The sequence below is a fragment of the Eulemur rufifrons genome, chromosome 7 (assembly GCF_041146395.1).
Source record: "Eulemur rufifrons isolate Redbay chromosome 7, OSU_ERuf_1, whole genome shotgun sequence".
In the NCBI taxonomy this organism is placed as follows: Eukaryota; Metazoa; Chordata; class Mammalia; order Primates; family Lemuridae; genus Eulemur; species Eulemur rufifrons.
Genome location: NC_090989.1, coordinates 101,907,879 through 101,925,251, shown reverse-complemented (window position 1 = coordinate 101,925,251; position 17,373 = coordinate 101,907,879). Strand labels below are relative to the sequence as shown.

The following is a 17,373-nucleotide window of genomic DNA, read 5'->3' as shown; positions in this document are numbered from 1 at the left end:
TGTAACGCCAAAAACAAAGACTGGTGTTCTCTCCCACCCTGCCACAGGCTGCCACATGCAACTGGTGAGCTGAGGACTGGTGGCTCTGCAAGCTTCAGCTGGCTCAGCACAGGGGTGCAGAGGCTGCCATCACTGGTAGAGCAGCATGGAGTCCCCAGGAGTGGAGTCCATTCCTGGGACCTCCACAGTAGTGGCCCCAGGCTCTGCCAGGCTCAGGGTGGTGAAGGAGGACAGCACCCCAGCGTGCTGTGCCCGGAAGCATGGGTAGAAGCTCATGGGCAGCATGGGCTTGAAGACTGCTCTGGATACCTCGGGAAGAGAGCACACAGAGGGCCCTTAAGAAATACTTGGACTGAAAGCACTTTACAGGGGGTTGATTCTCAACCTAGGTATGTGAAGGGTTGTGTCAGTAAACTGGGGCTGAGATACTCACGGGGACATGATGCATTTTTATTAAATGAGGACTGCGGACATTTGGATGCATATAAAATAATAGTATCTATTGTTCTCTGACCCTAAATCCAAAATACATGGTCTCTGATAGATCTGAAACCAAAGGGAAAAAAGAGAAGACAAGGATAATATTTTGCATGGACTAACGACCTCTTTCATTCAAATACTGGAACAATTAACAGAGGTGTCTTGATTTGATTTTTTACGTTAGTATTTAACGCATTTATAAATCAGTCTGAAATCACGTCCACATTTAAGAAGTCATTACACACTTTCTGGTGTATTTTCTCTAACAAAAGGCATTTCTTGCTTTTGGAAACCAAATGAAGAGGAGGTTTTCCATCTACCACTGACAGCTGCAGCACATGTTCCACTCAGTACATAGAGATGAGCTCTCCACAGCTGGTAGTTGGGCAAGGTGACCAGAAACATGGAAAACACAGTTCTCCAAATTGAGAAATGTAGAGTTGGAAGGAACGTTGCAACTCATCTAATGAATCCAAGTAATTTATCTGCCCTGGGGAGAGACACAGACTCAGCCAGCCCAAGTGACCTTTTGCATGTTCACAAGTCAACTAGCGGCAAAGCAGAAAATTTAACTTGCCTCTAATATCTCACCTTCCACCAAACATAAATGCTTCCTGAAAATACTTTTAAATGACTCCTAACACATGTCCTCAAGCCTTTTCACCATACCTTGGAGAATGCTCTTTACTATAACTTCCGTGTGATCAGCCAGGAGATCCGCCTTGGAAATTGCAGCTAGGGACAGGTAGTTGGACATATTCCTGCACAGTTCCTTGGTGCCTCTGTGGAGGAATTTCACTGCAATGGGGATGGCTAATGCCATCACAGGGGGCCGGTTGTAATTCTGAGGAAATATAAGAAAGCATCAAATAAGTGACTCATTTATTCAGGTATTCATTCATTCAAAAAATATTTATTGAGCTAAGCCCCCAGAGTGCAGCTGTGAAAACACAGCCCTGCCCTGTTTACATTGTATTGGGGAACTCTGGGAACTCTTGGTCTTGTTTGGGAGATCTAAGACAAACAGGCAGTTAACAGCCTAGGCTGATGAAGGTTGTGACAGACAAAGCGCAGGGTGCTAAGGGAGCAAAGAAGGAGCACCCAATCCAGTCTTTGGGGGTGTCAAGAAAGACCTCCTGGAGGAAGTGATCTCTTAGCTGGGACCTAATGGATGAATGGGAGATGGCTGGGTGATGGCTGGATAAAGAGCAGACAGAAAGAAGGAAGAGCATGTGCAAAGGCACAGACGCCAGGGAGTGCTTGGTGCATTGGGGAGTTGTAAGCAGCTCAGCGTGGTTGGAGGGTGGTACGTGCCAAGAAACTGTGGGGGGAGGGAGGGGAGGAGAGGGGTGGGAGAGGTACAACAGGGCATGATCCTAAAACGTCTGACATGCCAGGCTAAGGAGTTTGGAATTGATCTTTAGGGAAATTGGGAGTTACTGATGAGAGGTATAACTTCAGATTTATACTTGAGAAAACAACCAAAAGAATCTTGAACAAGTTGCTTTTGGATTGTACCTTAAAAACTAAAGTTTCATACACAGCATAAAATTATTTTTTCTATATCTGTGAAAAATGATGTTGGTAATTTAATAGGGATTGCATTGAATCTGTAGATAACTTTGGGCAGTATAGACATTTTAGCAATGTTGATTCTACCGATCCATGAGCATGGTATGGTTGGAACTAGAGAAGATCCTGTTTAGCAAAAGCAATTTTAAGCAACAAAAACAAAATGGGAGGTATTAATTTGCCAGATTTCAAACTATACTACAAGGCTGTGATTATAAAAACTGCTTGGTATTGGCACAAGTGCAGGGACACAGACCAGTGGAACAGAACAGAAAATCCAAATATAAAACCATCCTCATATAGCCATCTAATCTTTGACAAAGCAGACAAAAACATACTCTGGGGAAAAGATTCCTTATTTAATAAATGGTGCTGGGAAAACTGGATAGCCACATGTAGAAGACTAAAACAGGACCCACAGCTTTCACCTCTCACAAAAATCAAATCACGGTGGATAACAGACTTAAACCTTAGGTCGGAAACTATTAGAATTCTAGAAGAAAATGTAGGAAAGACTCTTACAGACATTGGCCTAGGCAAAGAATTTATGAACAAGACCCCTAAGGCAATCACAGCAACAACAAAAATAAATAAATGGGACCTGATCAAATTAAAAAGCTTCTGCACAGCCAGAGAAACTGTCACGAGAGTAAACAGACAACCTACAGAATGGGAAAAAATTTTCGCATACTACACATCAGATAAAGGACTGATAACAAGAATCTATTTAGAACTCAGAAAAATCAGTAAGAAAAAATCGAACAACCCTATCGAAAAGTGGGCAAAGGACATGAATAGAAATTTTTCAAAAGAAGATATAAAAATGGATAACAAACATATGAAAAAATGTTCAACATCTCTAATCATCAGGGAAATGCAAATCAAAACCACAATGAGATATCACTTAACTCTAGTGAGAATGGCCTTTATCAAAAAGTCCCAAAACAATACATGTTGGTGTGGATGCGGAGAGACAGGAACCCTCATACACTGCTGGTGGGACTGTAAACTAGTGCAACCCCTGTGGAAAACAATATGGAGATACCTTAAACAGATTCAAGTAGACCTACCATTCGATCCAGCAATCCCATTATTGAGCATCTACCCAGAAGAACAAAAGTGGTTCTATAAAAAAGACACCTGCACCAGAATGTTTATAGCAGCACAATTCACAATTGCAAAGATGTGGAAATAACCCAAATGTCCATCAATTCATGAATGGATTAGCAAAATGTGGTATATGTATACCATGGAATATTATTCAGCTATTAGAAATAATGGTGATATGGTATCTCTTTGGTTCTCCTGGAGAGAGTTGGAACCCATTCTATTTAGTGAAGTATCCCAAGAATGGAAAAATAAGCACCACATGTACTCACCAGCAAACTGGTTTCCCTGATCATCACCTAAGTGCACATATGGGAATAACACCAATTGGGTATCCGACAGAGGTGGAGGGTGGGGGGAGGGGATGGGTGTATACCTACTTGATGAGTGCGATGTGCACTGTCTAGGGAATGGACACGCTTGAAGTTCTGACTGGGGGGGATGGGGTGGGGGGAGGGGATGGGTGCATACCTACATGATGAGTGCGATGTGCACTGTCTAGGGAATGGACACGCTTGAAGCTCAGACTCAGGGGGATGGGGGGACATGGGCAATATATATAACCTGAACTTTTGTACCCCCATAATGAGCTGAAATAAAAAACAAAACAAAACAAAACAAAAAAACACCTAAAGTTTCAGCTAATGAGATTTGGAAGAAAAAAATAAATGAACATAAGACTAAAAACTAAAGGAATGCTGGATCCTAAAATAATTCCCTTGTTGATTTGCTTTGAGACTGAACATATTTTATATGTCCTTACATATAAAATAGTGCTATCAGCATTCAGTTACCTAATTAGAGAATCATATTTGGAAAATACAAGTTGTTTCCTTAAAAATGAATGGTACATATTTACTACCTCTGACCATCAAACCACCTTTTAGACTGGCTATACAGAAAAAGTTGCACAGTGCACAATGTGTTTGGGGAGCTCAGTTCATATTATTATATTATAAATGAAAAGTGGTTGTTTTCCCTGTGAAAAGTGCTTGTCTTTCCACCCATGGAGTATGCCCTCTAGTACCTCCTACAATTTTGGGTTTATGGTAGGTATTCAATATCTGCCAAATTGATTAATGAATAAAGAAAATGTAAATCTATTGGGATAGTTGTAACTGGGAACATAATGTGGTGGGAAGAGCATCTGGACGGAAAGGCAAGACTCTGGATTCTAATCTCAGCTCTGCCACCATCTTGCAGGTTATCAGGTGATCATGGAGACATCATCCAGCTCTCTATGTGTCACTTGTAAAAGTGATTATCATCATCTTTTCCAATCAAACAGTCTTTGATAAAAGACTTGATAAAAGGAACCCAAAGCAGACATGACATCAACTGCCTGTCACAGGGAGACTTTCTAGGCTGCTGAGGGATCACTGACCTTGTAAATAGGGTCAAGTAATGACTACCATCCAAATAGAGATCTACCTTCGGGTAATCAATATCTAAGTTTGTCTGCATGAGATTGAGAACATCGAGGGAAAACCTACAATGGTAGACAAGAGTATTATGACAGAAACTACTAACTGTCCACTAATGACAATTTACCTCCTTTTCTTTCAGTAATATATTCCTGAATTTCAGTTGGGATATGACCATACAGCTAAAGGCTGCATTTCTCAGCCTTCTTTGCAATTAGATGTGGCCACGTGCAAAGTTCTGACTAGTGGGATAGAAGTGGCAGAAATGTGTTCAACTTCTAGGTTACTATTACCATGAAGTAACTTGGCTTCTTATTCCTTTTTTCACTTTAATCTGGTTGGAATGAGTATGTAGTATCAAAGAGTAAAGCAGACCATGACTTAGAAACCTTGTGTTGAGTAACATAGAGAAAATAGAAGGAGACTGGGTTTGTGATACCATGGTGGCATCAAATTAGCCCTGGACTGATGCTCTTAAATTGATTGATGAGAGACAAATAAAGTTCTGTGTTGCTTAATCCACTGTTATATTTAGATCTTTGTTGTAGCAGCTAAGCCTGTAACCTGATTAAAACAATGCAAAGGCAGGGCCATGTTCATTCTTCAACTTTCCTCTGTAGCTTAAAGAGAAAGTTATATAATGAAATTTAGAATTCCATATTTATGCATCACACCCTACAATAAGGACAAAAGAAAGGACATGAAGCAAAAATTGTCATTGATTACATATGATCCCTGGGAAATGTGTCTTCTTAGAAATGGGACAATTGAGTCATATTGGATATTCATATGGGAGAAAAATATATCTTGACATCTATATCTGCCATAACAAAAATCAATCCCAGACAGATTGTAACTCTAAAGGTGAAATATAAAACAACAATGGTAGAAAAGAAAACACAGGAGAACATCTTGATGGCCTCGCAGTAGGCAGAGATTTCCTCAAACCTAACTAAAAAAGTATTAACATAAAGAAAAAGTCATAAAGTGAATAAAATTAAGATCTTTTATTAATCAAGAGATATCATTAAGAAAGTGAAAAGATAATTTAACTAGTGAAAGAACATATTTGTAATATATTTTTACAACAAAAGTCTACTAGTACTCAGAATATACATATAAAAACTCTTCCAAATCAATAAGAAAAGGACAGGCAACCAAATTAAAAAAATAGAGGACTTGAACAGATACTTCACAAAAGAGGGCACCAAAATATCCACAAACATGAAAATATGCTCAATTTCATTAATCAATAATTTTTGTTTGGGTTCTGATTACAGAGTTGTATTTAGTGAAAATTTATCCAAAGATAATATGACCTCTTTTCTGAAAAAGAAGTATAGATGTATAATTTCAGATTTCAGCTATTCTTTTAAGTGGACTCAAAAGTTAGTATGAATACAGAATTGAATGTTGTATGCATGTATTATGTAAACAAACCTTGTCTTTGGGTTTTCTGAATGACAATGACATGCAACAGTGGATTCAATGAAGCCAAGAGTATAAAAATGGTGGTGACAGGGTCAGGAAGATGACTCATTTATTCACACTGATATGGGAATGGGAGTGAGGTAAAGTAAATATTATGGGATAACTGAGGCATTCAAATGTATGTTCTTGAGAGAGTTAGTGAGTCTTGTGAGTGATGACTACATTGTAACATTCGCATTTTGATGTTGAATCTATAAATCCTTCCTGAAGTCACAGAAAATGTTATTGCTATGGTTTTTACCCACCTCCAAACCATCAGCCACTAGACTCCTGCCCAACATCCATTCATCTTTCTTCTGGAGACTACCCTAATTCCTTTCTGGGGAACTGTTCTAGAGTAATTCTAATGAAGGCATTTCCACCTGACCAGTCAGAAAATCACATTTTCCTGGTCCGAACAATAGGCAAGGATAGGCAAGTTACCAAATTATAATTAAGGAGCCATGAAAGGTTCTGTGAAAGAGATTCTCTCTCTTTTGCTATATTTAAAGTACTGAGAAGGGAAGATTAAGAGTAGCTGCCGCCATCTTGTAGGAGCAGCCATAGGAGAGAACCTGCATGAGACTCAGAGAAACATGGATCTATCTGAGAGAAAAGTTGAGAGAAACTAGGTCCTTGTATTATCAGTTGAGCCCCATGCCTTAGACTATGCCTGAGGCCAGTTCTAACACTAAATTTTCTAAACAAGCCAATTAAGTATCTTTTGCTTAAGCTTTCTCCCAGCCCCAGTCACTAGAAACAAAAATAGAACTGATAAATCTTTAATCCATCCCTGGAGTTTCATCCATTTTCCAGATGCAGGAGTCAATCTGACTTCTGAGCAGAGAAAATAGGTGTTCTACAACCTAACTTGATATCCCACCATTGAGGCAGCCATATTGAAAGCTCTGACCCCATTCTTTGGTGACAAATCATGGGTCTATATAGACCCAGTAGGTTTCTGTACTATCTAAGAGTTCCTACCACCACCAAAGTACCAGGACCATGGCTTCCAGCCAGTCTTCTCTGATGACTTCTCTGAAACACCTCAGTCTCACCTATATAATTTCTTGGGCTACTCCTATAGGAAGCCAATTTCTCCATTGTATGTAGGTTTTTTCTAGTTTAACTTTTAGAAGATATATTTTTTCTAGTTTAACTTTTAGAAGATATATTTTTGTCCTTGTCATGACTGGTCAAAGCCCCAGTTCTGAGGGTGGAACACAGTCACATAATTCTACATTGTCCTCCCTTCCAGTGAATTTAATTGGGCCTGATATGACTGGGCCATTACCGATGTGATGAACTATGAGACCTCTCTGTGAGGCTGGCTGTTCCCCTTCCCCAGGGGTTAGCCTCAGCTTCTGAAGTCTGGGTATGTGCTTGGTCAGGCCACATATAATTGTTTGGATTCACTGAGGTCAACTCACCACAGAATTTCTAAAAGGCTGGTGTATAACCAAGCATGACAATGTACTCATCCACAGTGGGGGGCTTTCCTAGCTCAAACCTAAGGCATCATTTTCACATTTTCAGGAGACCAAGGAGCCACATTAGAAACCAGAATGTTCACTCATGGGCACAAAATCAGATCAGAGCAGACAGAGATCCTTAGAGATATTTCATCTAGACCATGGCAACACTTGATTAAAATAACACTCCTGTCCTATAACCGAATCCCCATCTCTGGTGACTAGAACTTTCCATTCATTAGATTCAGTCTCTACCTCCCTCCCCAGTAGTGCTGGGTAAACATGCCAAGATAGTGACTCCACCTTGAGCATCCTCTTTTTAACATACTCTTCAAACACATAGTGTTTAGGAAAGCCAATTGATGTGGCCATTTTTCTCAATTATATTCAATCTCTGCTCCCTTGAGTTATATTCAAGTTACTTATTAGAGCATTAGGTGTTCCCCAAACCCCTCAGTCTCACCTATATAATTTCTTGGGTTACTCCTATAGGAAGCCAATCTCTCCACTGCACGTAGGCTTCTTCCATTTTAACTTTTAGATGACATATTTTTGTCCCTGTCATGACTGGTCAAAGCCCCACCTTTAATTCATTGTGAAGGTGGAACACAATCACATAATTCTTCTCAACAAAGAACTCCATGCCTAAGTTTACTTTATCTACTCTGGGTCTATCATCAAGAACAACTTGCAGGTAGAGAGGTACACATCTTCCATCAGAGGAATGTCTTCAAGCACATGTACCTATAACTTTCTGAGAAACCAGACCAAAGGTGGTGGCATTGGGAAGTGTTCCCTACTCCCTGTGAACACAGACAGGCACAGTGACAGATCAATGGAAATCAGCATTCTCATCAACTGATGTTTGTAAACCACTATTGCCAGCAGTAATGGAAGAACAGGCTATCTTAACAAATTTGATCATATTCTTTTATAATTCTAGATGTTTTAGAGAAAAATAGTGGGCAGCCATTTAAGCCTCTGAAGTATGGTTCCAAGTAAAGTGTATAAAATCCCCCCAAAACATATAATGTCATTATTATTTTTAAAAAAATTGACACACTCAATTTTTCTGTTTTCCTCCCATATGTCATTTGGTAATCTTTCAAATGACATAAAAAGTGAAACATTAAGCAAAGAGCAAATAGTTCATACAACCCCCCCAAAATTGCCACCAAAGACTCTCAGCCTGCAAACCATCTAGCTAGTTTCTAGTGCAAGAAGCCATGGGCACTGCTGATGGCAATAGGATGTAGGCAAGGGGCTGGGAGGCCAAGATGAGACTGGACAGATGAGGGTCCTACAGATCTAACAATGACCAAACAAGCCTCCTTTCAATGGTACAGCTTCACTTTCAAAGGCAGCAAAAGGAGTTGCTAATGCAGTAGATCTCAGGCCCATGGAATTATTTTATTCCCTAGAATTATTTGGATCACAGAAATGCTAATGGCACACATGCAGAGAAAGCCCTATGATTATGGTTTTACAAATAAATCACTTTAACAGCAGCTGATAATGCCAGAGCCTATGGCCAACCTTGCCCCTCAGTGCAGACGTGAGAATGTTGGTATGAGTATCATTTTACACATAGTTTGGTGCCCAGGGAACGATTCAGGGAAGCATGATCTAGAAATAAAGACTTGCTCATGGGGACAGTTATATCTAGCTGTAGAGGTGAAACAAGAGGGCCTTGTCTTATGGATGCCAAGAATTATATTTCTTAACTAGATTAGCACCAATTTGAGCTTGTGGTGGAACTTTTCCTTTTGAAAATGCATTTTGGGAACGTTTCCCAGTGTTTTAGACTTGAAACGAACAAAGCTAAATAGAAAAGATGAGGTGATAGCAGCTAAAAAGCTCCTTGGCTCTCAGGCCTTGAATTCAACTAAAAGCTATAAAAAGGATTAAGCTCAAGAAATATCAAACTTCATTTATTAAAATAGGGTTCCTTGGATAATTCATTCAGCATCGTCAAGCACAGTCAAACTAATTTTGGATTTACATATAAAATGGTCAATTCTTCTCAGCATAGCTACATGTAAAATCTAATTGGCGCATATGCCTGAGTTTTCCCAGTGTATTTTCTGACAGGTGTGTATTCCGGTCTCCTCCCATTTCATGCCGCTGTCTGAGGATTAGTTACTGAAGTCTATTCTGGAGAGAAGTGTATCTGCTATGGAAGCCAGAGGGCAGTCACGTCTCCTGAGCACATTCATTCATTCAACCATTCAATAAATATTATTTGAGTTTCTACTGTGTGTCAGGTACTATGCTAGGCACTGGGACCACTTCAGTGAATAAAAGAGAGCTTATGATTTGGGGAGAAGAGAGATACGCAATAAACACTGGCTGCAATAAATAATTACATCAATACCTTTAAGAAAGTGTTGAGTGCTGTCAGAGGAAGCTGTTAACCCTAGATAAGCTGTAGTTTGAATTAGTTACTTCCATATAGCAGCTAGACCACAAATGGAGATTGCTTTTGTACTAAAAGATCCTCTTCATGTGCACCTATCAGCACCAATTAAAAGTACTGGACTTCAATGGTTTGATGTCTTGAGTGGAGCTAGCTGGATGCTTATTTCCACTGCTCGACAAGACTGGATTTATTTGCTAGCCACAAATCACTACTTTTATTGAGCACTTACTATGTAGCAATGTATTATGTGAACACTTTATATGTGATATCACCTTTAACCCTTAAAACAGTCCCGAGCAGTAGTTATTGTTACCTCCATTTTGCAGATGGCAGAACAGAGACTAAGAGAGAGAAAATACCTTGCCAATCTCTCATCTTGGTAAGACCAAGATCCATATGACTTGGAAGCCTTCAAGATTTAAAGTTCTTTGCTGTTTTACCTCTCAACATCTCCTGAGGCCGTCAGAATTTTAGACTGGGAGATGATCTGATTCAAGTCTTTGTTTTATCCATGACAATCTGAGAGAATTGTCTAAGGATACAGTAAGGGTTGGTAGAAGTATATGGCCCAAGGCAACAAGACAGAACTCACAAGTGCATGTCCCATGTACTGATTTTGTATTGAGGAAGTAGAAATTAAGTTCTGGAATCTTAAAAGTTATTTTAAGGTTAATGTGTCAAATTCATAAGTTTAGAGATCAAGAAAAGAAGGAATTCAGTATAATTACCAATTAAAAGGGAACAGGAATGGTTGCCTGAAGTAGGTTTGAAGGTAGCTGAAAAAAGAAATTTGGGGGAGAAAAAGAAAAAAGTGTGTGCGTGTGTGTGTGTGTGTGTGTGTGAACACATTTTGCTTATCATGACAGTCAAGTGGCCAGAAAAAAAAAAATCTAATGAAATGGCCAAGAGTGTGGGAAAAATAAATGGCTGGGTGCGCCTGATCAGATACACAACACTGGGATTGCTTGCCTTGGGAGGTGGGGCGGGGTCAAGAGGGAGTCACTCTTTTTGTCCTTTCATTTTGTGCAAGCTAAAAATGCTGAGTACCTAACTTTGGAAAGTTGGTCTACTGTTTTATTTCACTGAAAAAATAGAACAAAATGAGTACAAGAACCTAAATTACAAGCAGTACAAAATCATCTTTTCAACGTGTACGGCAAGCCAAAAAGTTCCCCTCAAATTTGATAAAAGGTGAATACAAATTCTGAGATTACAGTTTTGTCTTTGGTTCCTGGGGCTGACTTTCTGGGACCACATCCCAGAGGTGGCCAGACAAGATGCTGAACTTTGCTGAAAGGTGAGCTTGCCTTTAGGGCCTCCTGCCTTCCATTACAGCAGCTTCTGTCTCCTCCTGAGGGCACACGATGGACACTCCATGCCCACACTGGCCCTACAGGCTGGAGTTGCTGCCCATTTCTGTTACTTACCCATCCTGCTCTACCAAGAGGCCTCTCCCTCAGCCCTTCTCTCTGTCCCTTCCCAAAATATCAGTCCTTGACCTCAGGACCCTGCTCTCAGCAGTCTTACAAACTCATTGACACTGAGCGTGATCATCAGTAAGTTGATTCCATGTCCTACCCTCACCACCTTTAAGCAAGAGATATAATGCCTTACCCAGAATAAAACATCCCTTTATGTTAGAATTTTGGGCATTTTGGAAAAGAGCATGCTTATAATTCTCTGACCCTGGCCTAATTTCACAAATCTGTACTTTTGTACAAGCTATTATATTATTATTATTATTTCTTTTTTTTGCTTAGAATGTTCTCTCATTCCACCTTGCCTGTTTGGTGAAATTCCTGCTCACTACTCATTACCATTTCCAAACATGACCTCCTTCCAGAAGACCTTCCCTGACTCTAGAACTGTGTTAACACAGGAGACACCAACCAGAGAAAGCTCCTGAGCACATGAAATGTGACTAGTCCAAAGTAAGATGTGCTAAAACACACACCAGATATTTATCCACAACTTAGTATAAAAAACTATCTCATTAGTTACATTGATTTTATGTTAAAATGACAATATTTTGGATATATTGGGCCAAGGAAAATATATTATCAAAATCAATTTCTCTTTCTTTTTACTTCTTTTTAAGCAATTGCTAGAAAATTTACAATTGCACATGTGGCTTGTGTTTGTGACTTATATTATATTTCCATCCCATAGCACTGCTCTAGAGTCCAGACCAGTGGTTCTGAACCTGCAGAGGGAGCTAGAAAGTACAGCTTATTTGTGAGTATCTCTGAATGTCTGTGGAATGGCACCTTAGAGTGAAATAATCTCTGTTTTTGATGTATATCAATAATATATTCAAGATAACAAAGAACACAAATATTAGGTCTTTGGTGTTTCTCAAGCAATATTCATCTTCCATCAATTTTGCTGAAATCCTCATTTCCTCCCCACCCATCCCTAATCCTGGGGATGAAGAAGAAACATTGTGGTGTGCATGTAGAATCTTTTGTTGAGTTGACCAAGAACTGAGCAGATAAAGTGAAATAAAATCCAGCAAAGCATGCACAACTGTGACAGAAATAAAGAAGACAAAAGGAAGCTAATGTCAGCTGTCACGCACAGTGCTAAGCACTTTAACAACCAGAATTTCTTGAACTGCGCTCAGTGGAACACCAGTTCTGAGGGATGTTCATCAGTGTTGTGTTGCGGGTAGGAGGGGAAAGGAGCTTCCATGGTCAAATCAAATTGCAAAATCGTGGCCTAAACAAAGGTGACCAAATTTCTTCACTGTAGGACTTGACGAAACTTTAATATGTTGTGAAATACTGTGATAGCTCAAAAGGGAAAAATTGAGTTCAGTGTTTCCCAACAGAAATTCTTTTGAGAAATACCTATCAACATCATTGATTGGTAAATTTGTCATAGATACTGTCATTTAATTTGTACTTTACAGGGAGGAAGTTGTGGTTTAAGAAGTTAAGTGACTGGCCCTAATTTTGATGTTACACAACTGGTTTGTGGCTGAGCCAAAATTCCAAATTCAAGTGTACACCAGAGGAGGGAATTAAATATGGTCAGAACAGGCAAATGTCATCATGGAGTGTTCACAATATATATAGAAATACACTTAAAAATGACTTAGTCACTTCTTCCCACATTCCCTGAGCTCACTACCCTCAGTTCAGTCTCTGCTTCCTCTTTGGATGAAAGAGATCTCTTCTTCTGAACTTTCCAGTACTCCTACTTTGGATCTTGGCACATATTGCTTTATTGCTAACTTTTTATCTCTCCAAATAGATTAGAGGCTTGCTGTGGTATTCCTTTGAATTCCCTGCAGTGTGTCTTGCATATAATAGAGGCTTGATAGAACATTCGCTGTCAATTACCAGCCTGTCCAGCTTAGCTATTGATGATTTGTGGTATCTTTTTACAGTATCTAAAGGCTACAGAAACCACCTCTTGGTTCAGAGACACCGTGTGTTCAACTAACCTGCCAACCCAGTTTCAAATAGCCTGATATTGAGTGCTGACATACCTGCAAAATGCAACTCATGATATCAGATGCTATTTTTGCATGAGGAGTGTCTTCGTCTTTCCTGGAGGGTCTCAGGTTGTGTTCCAAGCAGGAGTCCCAGAGCCCCACAAGGGCCTTTGCGTGCTTTTCAATGGACTCTGTCTCTCTGATGGCTGTTGTGATTCTTGTGATACAGATTTCAACGACTGCTTGGTCATTGTTATTGGTTTGGTAATCCTGTTTAGAAAAAAAAAACCTTCATATTAAATAATACTCTAGATTAGGACAAAATACTAACTCAGTCTATTACAAAATGGGTACACCAGGCTGTGTGCTAAGGAGTGAGGGTGTAAAGTCTAATACAGTAAGGGCCTTCTTCACTGAAGATCGTGATCTTGTGGAAGAGGCAGGTATGCAAACATGCTTAAATGGAGCAGGTTCACCCTGTCTCTGATACACAGGGAGCAGTGAGAGTCCAAAGGAGCACAACTATTCACTTGCGGGTAGGTTTAATCTCCAGGCTATTTCAGATTCTAAGTCCATTAACGGTAGGGGTTACTTTTAACTCTGACATTTCAGGAAACTTTGTGAAATGTTTCAAATTACCCTCCAATTTCCCTTCATCATTAGCTTTCTTTCTCTTTCGGGACACAATGGAACACATCATTTCATCTCTCCCAAATCCATTTCAGTTTTCCCCAACTAAAGTTCACCCTATTCCCCTCAAAGATCTCGTCATCTTTACTGAGAGATAATAGGACCCTACAAAACATATAAATATGCAACACAGGCCTGTCACTTTCATTTGGAAAATTGGTCTGTGCACTTCACATAGTGGATTCATAAAACTGAAAACATAACAGAGCAGCAAAGTGTTTAGATCCTTATATCGTCACGTGCTTTCAGAGATGGGAAGTGATGGGGCTTTTCTGTCCAACTGTAAGATCCAGCCCTAGCAATCTTTTTTTTTTTTTTTTTTACTACTATAACTAATGGGCAGTAAACATCTTGTACATGAAGTCATCTCTACATTTCAAATTATTTATAGCCTAAATTTTCCAGAAATTTCTGAGACAAAGGACAGAAACATTTTAAAGGTTCATGATACATAGAGCTAAGCTATGTTCCAGAAAAGTCTTACTAATTTAAACTCCCGTCAGCTGGGATCTCCTCATTGCACCTTTGCAAGAACAGAGTATCTTTAATTTTGGGGCTCGTTTAATCAATGAAGAAAAGTATCTTATAGCTGTTTTACTTAGAAATTTCCTTGGCTAAAAGTGAGGATGAATATTTCTACATGCTTATTGGCCATTTGTAATTCCTCCTTTGGGAACAGCCCACTATATCTTATGTCTATTTTTCTTTAGATGACTTCTTTTTTTTTTGGTCCTCCTTTGGTGCAATATCTTTTTCTATTAAGGGTATTAAGTTAACATTTGACACTTGGTTGCAAATATGTCTCCACATTTTATTATTTCTAGGTTTTTTTTGCTGCTATCCATTGAAATGCTAAAATTTTAGATAATCAAATCTGTCAATCATTTGGAGTTTCATTGTTTTTTTTTTAAACTGGAAATTTAAGTTGTTTAAATTATTTATTTATTTAATACATGGTATGAAAATTCAAAAGATGTAAAGAAAAGGTTTGCAGTAAAAAGTTAGTGTCCCTCTCAGCCCTGTTCCTCATCCCCCCCAATTCCTTTTCCCAGTGGAAACCAGCCTAAGCAATTCCTTACATATTTTTCTGGAGACATTCTGAACACATGCAGACATCACCTATAGTCTCCTTTCTTTTGGTGTGATTCCTTTAACAGCTTTTTCCAACTTCAAAAAAACGTTTTTGCTTATTCAAAAGTTTAATAAAAGTCACCTCTATTTTTTTCAGATTAAAAAAACTTGACAAAACATTCAACATTTGTTATTTTAGAAATTAATCTTTTAACCATTCACTTAGCTCTTAAATCTATCTGGTATTTATAGAAGTAAAGAAAGATGTATTTTTTTTCTAAATAGCTAATCTAATTTTCCCAGCATCATTTATTGAATAATTCATTTCTTCCCAATTGTTTTTATACACATCAGGCTCTATTTCAAGGCTGTCTTTTCTGTCTGTATGTGCCATTTCTCAATTCTTTTACGATATTAATTTTGCCACTTTCCTTATATAAACTCCAAAAAATTTTAAAGGTGTTTCTGAGTGTATTTTATGTCTTTTTGTTGCTGTTAACATAATCTTTGTATTTTTTTGTTCTCATTAGAACTCTTAGTTACTGCTGATTGAATGAACCTATTGCTTTTTGTATGTATTTTGTACCCGGCTGTTTAGCTCAACTACTCTTAATGATAATACATTTTCAGATCATTCTCTTGGGTTTTCTAAAAAGATATCTGCATTTTATGCAGCCTTTCTGAGATCTATAACTTTTATATATCTCATGGCTTGTTATTTCAGGTAGAATTTCCTAAGCTATTCCATATAAAATTGGAGCAAGAATACTGGTTTAGTTCCTATTATGAATTGCTGATTTTGGATATAAAATTTTATGGTCAAAAATAAGAAAATACAGTAAATGCTTTAAATCATATAGAATGCATCACTTTCTATTTCAAAGTTTATATATTTGATTTAACTTCTCTAATAAGCATTCTGCAGGCTTTATTGGGTGAGATAGATATTTTATAATATTATAACTTATTAAAGAAGTGTCAATTTACTACTTGAGTTTACTTTTTAATCAGGAATGGATGGTGAATTTCATTTAATGCCTTTTTAGCATCTATAGATATATCATAGTTTTGTCCATAGATCAATCTATTTGATAAATTATAGAAACAAATTTCCCAGTATTAGTTAACTTTGTGTTCCTGGAACATATCTTACTGGGTTCTGGGAAATAAGTTTTTACTGTGCTGGTAAATTCTGTTTTTACTATTTTATTTAAAATTTTTGCATCAATATTTGGTCTTTATGTTTGTCAAGTTTCCTATCAATTTTATGCTAATTTTATAAAAGGATTTTAGAAGATTTAAGCTCTTTATACTATTACTTATTATTTGACCTTAATGTGTCCTGGCCCAAGAGAAGTGAATTAAAATTTCCTGCAACTAATATGTCTATCTGTTTTTCCTGGTATCTCCTGGAATTTTTGGTTTATAAATATTGTTGCTATATAATTTAATGCATAGATAATCTTTATAACTCTTATGAACTGAATTCTTTGGCAAAAAAAGTGACTTTTTGTTTTATTTAATATTTTTAGCACAAATTTTTTCTTATCTGATATAAAGATCATGATCCCTGTTTCTTTTGATTTGCATTTGCCCAGAATCATTTGCCCATTCTATTTTTATTTAAAATTTCTTTTACAACCTATGTTGCATCAAATAAATGGTTGTTAACCCTTTATTTGAATGAGTGAGCAAACTCCTTCTCACAGTCTTCAGCAAAGAGGATTGGTTTTTACTCAGCATTGATTTTCTATCTCAGAGTATCATTTTTCCTATGTTCTATCTGGTAATTTGACATAGTGCAAAAAACAAAAGAGCCCATATATTAGGTTTGAATGTGTGATATGGTTTTGTTGTAAACATTAAAATGACTTCTTAAATTTGAATTATTAGCATGTTTTACAATCAAGTAAATTATTGTTTAACTTTCCATCTTTTAAAAAATATTTTCTAAATCATTTTAGTGAATATGTCTCTTGTTTGCTGGATTTTCCCTTGTGATTCAATTGAAAAGTGTTTTTTAAAAGAAATAGGTGAGTTTTTGCTCATTTACATGAAGAGATAAGATAGATATATTTGGCCTTAAATACGTCATATTAATTTATATTATATGTCATGTTAGTTTATATTATGCTTTTATTTTTTCTTAACTTTTGAAGTTCAAATATTTTACTAGGAAGTAGTACATCTTGGCTCAGACACACAAGCAAGGCCAGAGGGCACACATAA

The 17,373-nt window shown here is 37.8% G+C and overlaps 1 protein-coding gene across 5 annotated transcripts in view; it reads right to left on the bottom strand.

The window, feature by feature from the left end:
• VEPH1 (ventricular zone expressed PH domain containing 1) overlaps positions 1-17,373 on the bottom strand; it is a 207,599-nt gene that overhangs the window by 166,965 nt on the left and 23,261 nt on the right. For 3 of the 5 annotated variants that reach the window (XM_069473045.1, XM_069473046.1, XM_069473044.1), the window contains exons 3-4: positions 13,438-13,653; positions 1,150-1,324 (exon numbers count right to left, since the gene is read on the bottom strand). In XM_069473045.1, coding sequence (XP_069329146.1) covers positions 1,150-1,324; positions 13,438-13,653 — 391 coding nt within the window. Of the gene's footprint in view, positions 1-435; positions 1,325-13,437; positions 13,654-17,373 lie in introns of those variants that run through there. The other 2 variants (XM_069473047.1, XM_069473048.1) reach the window with 1 other exon arrangement.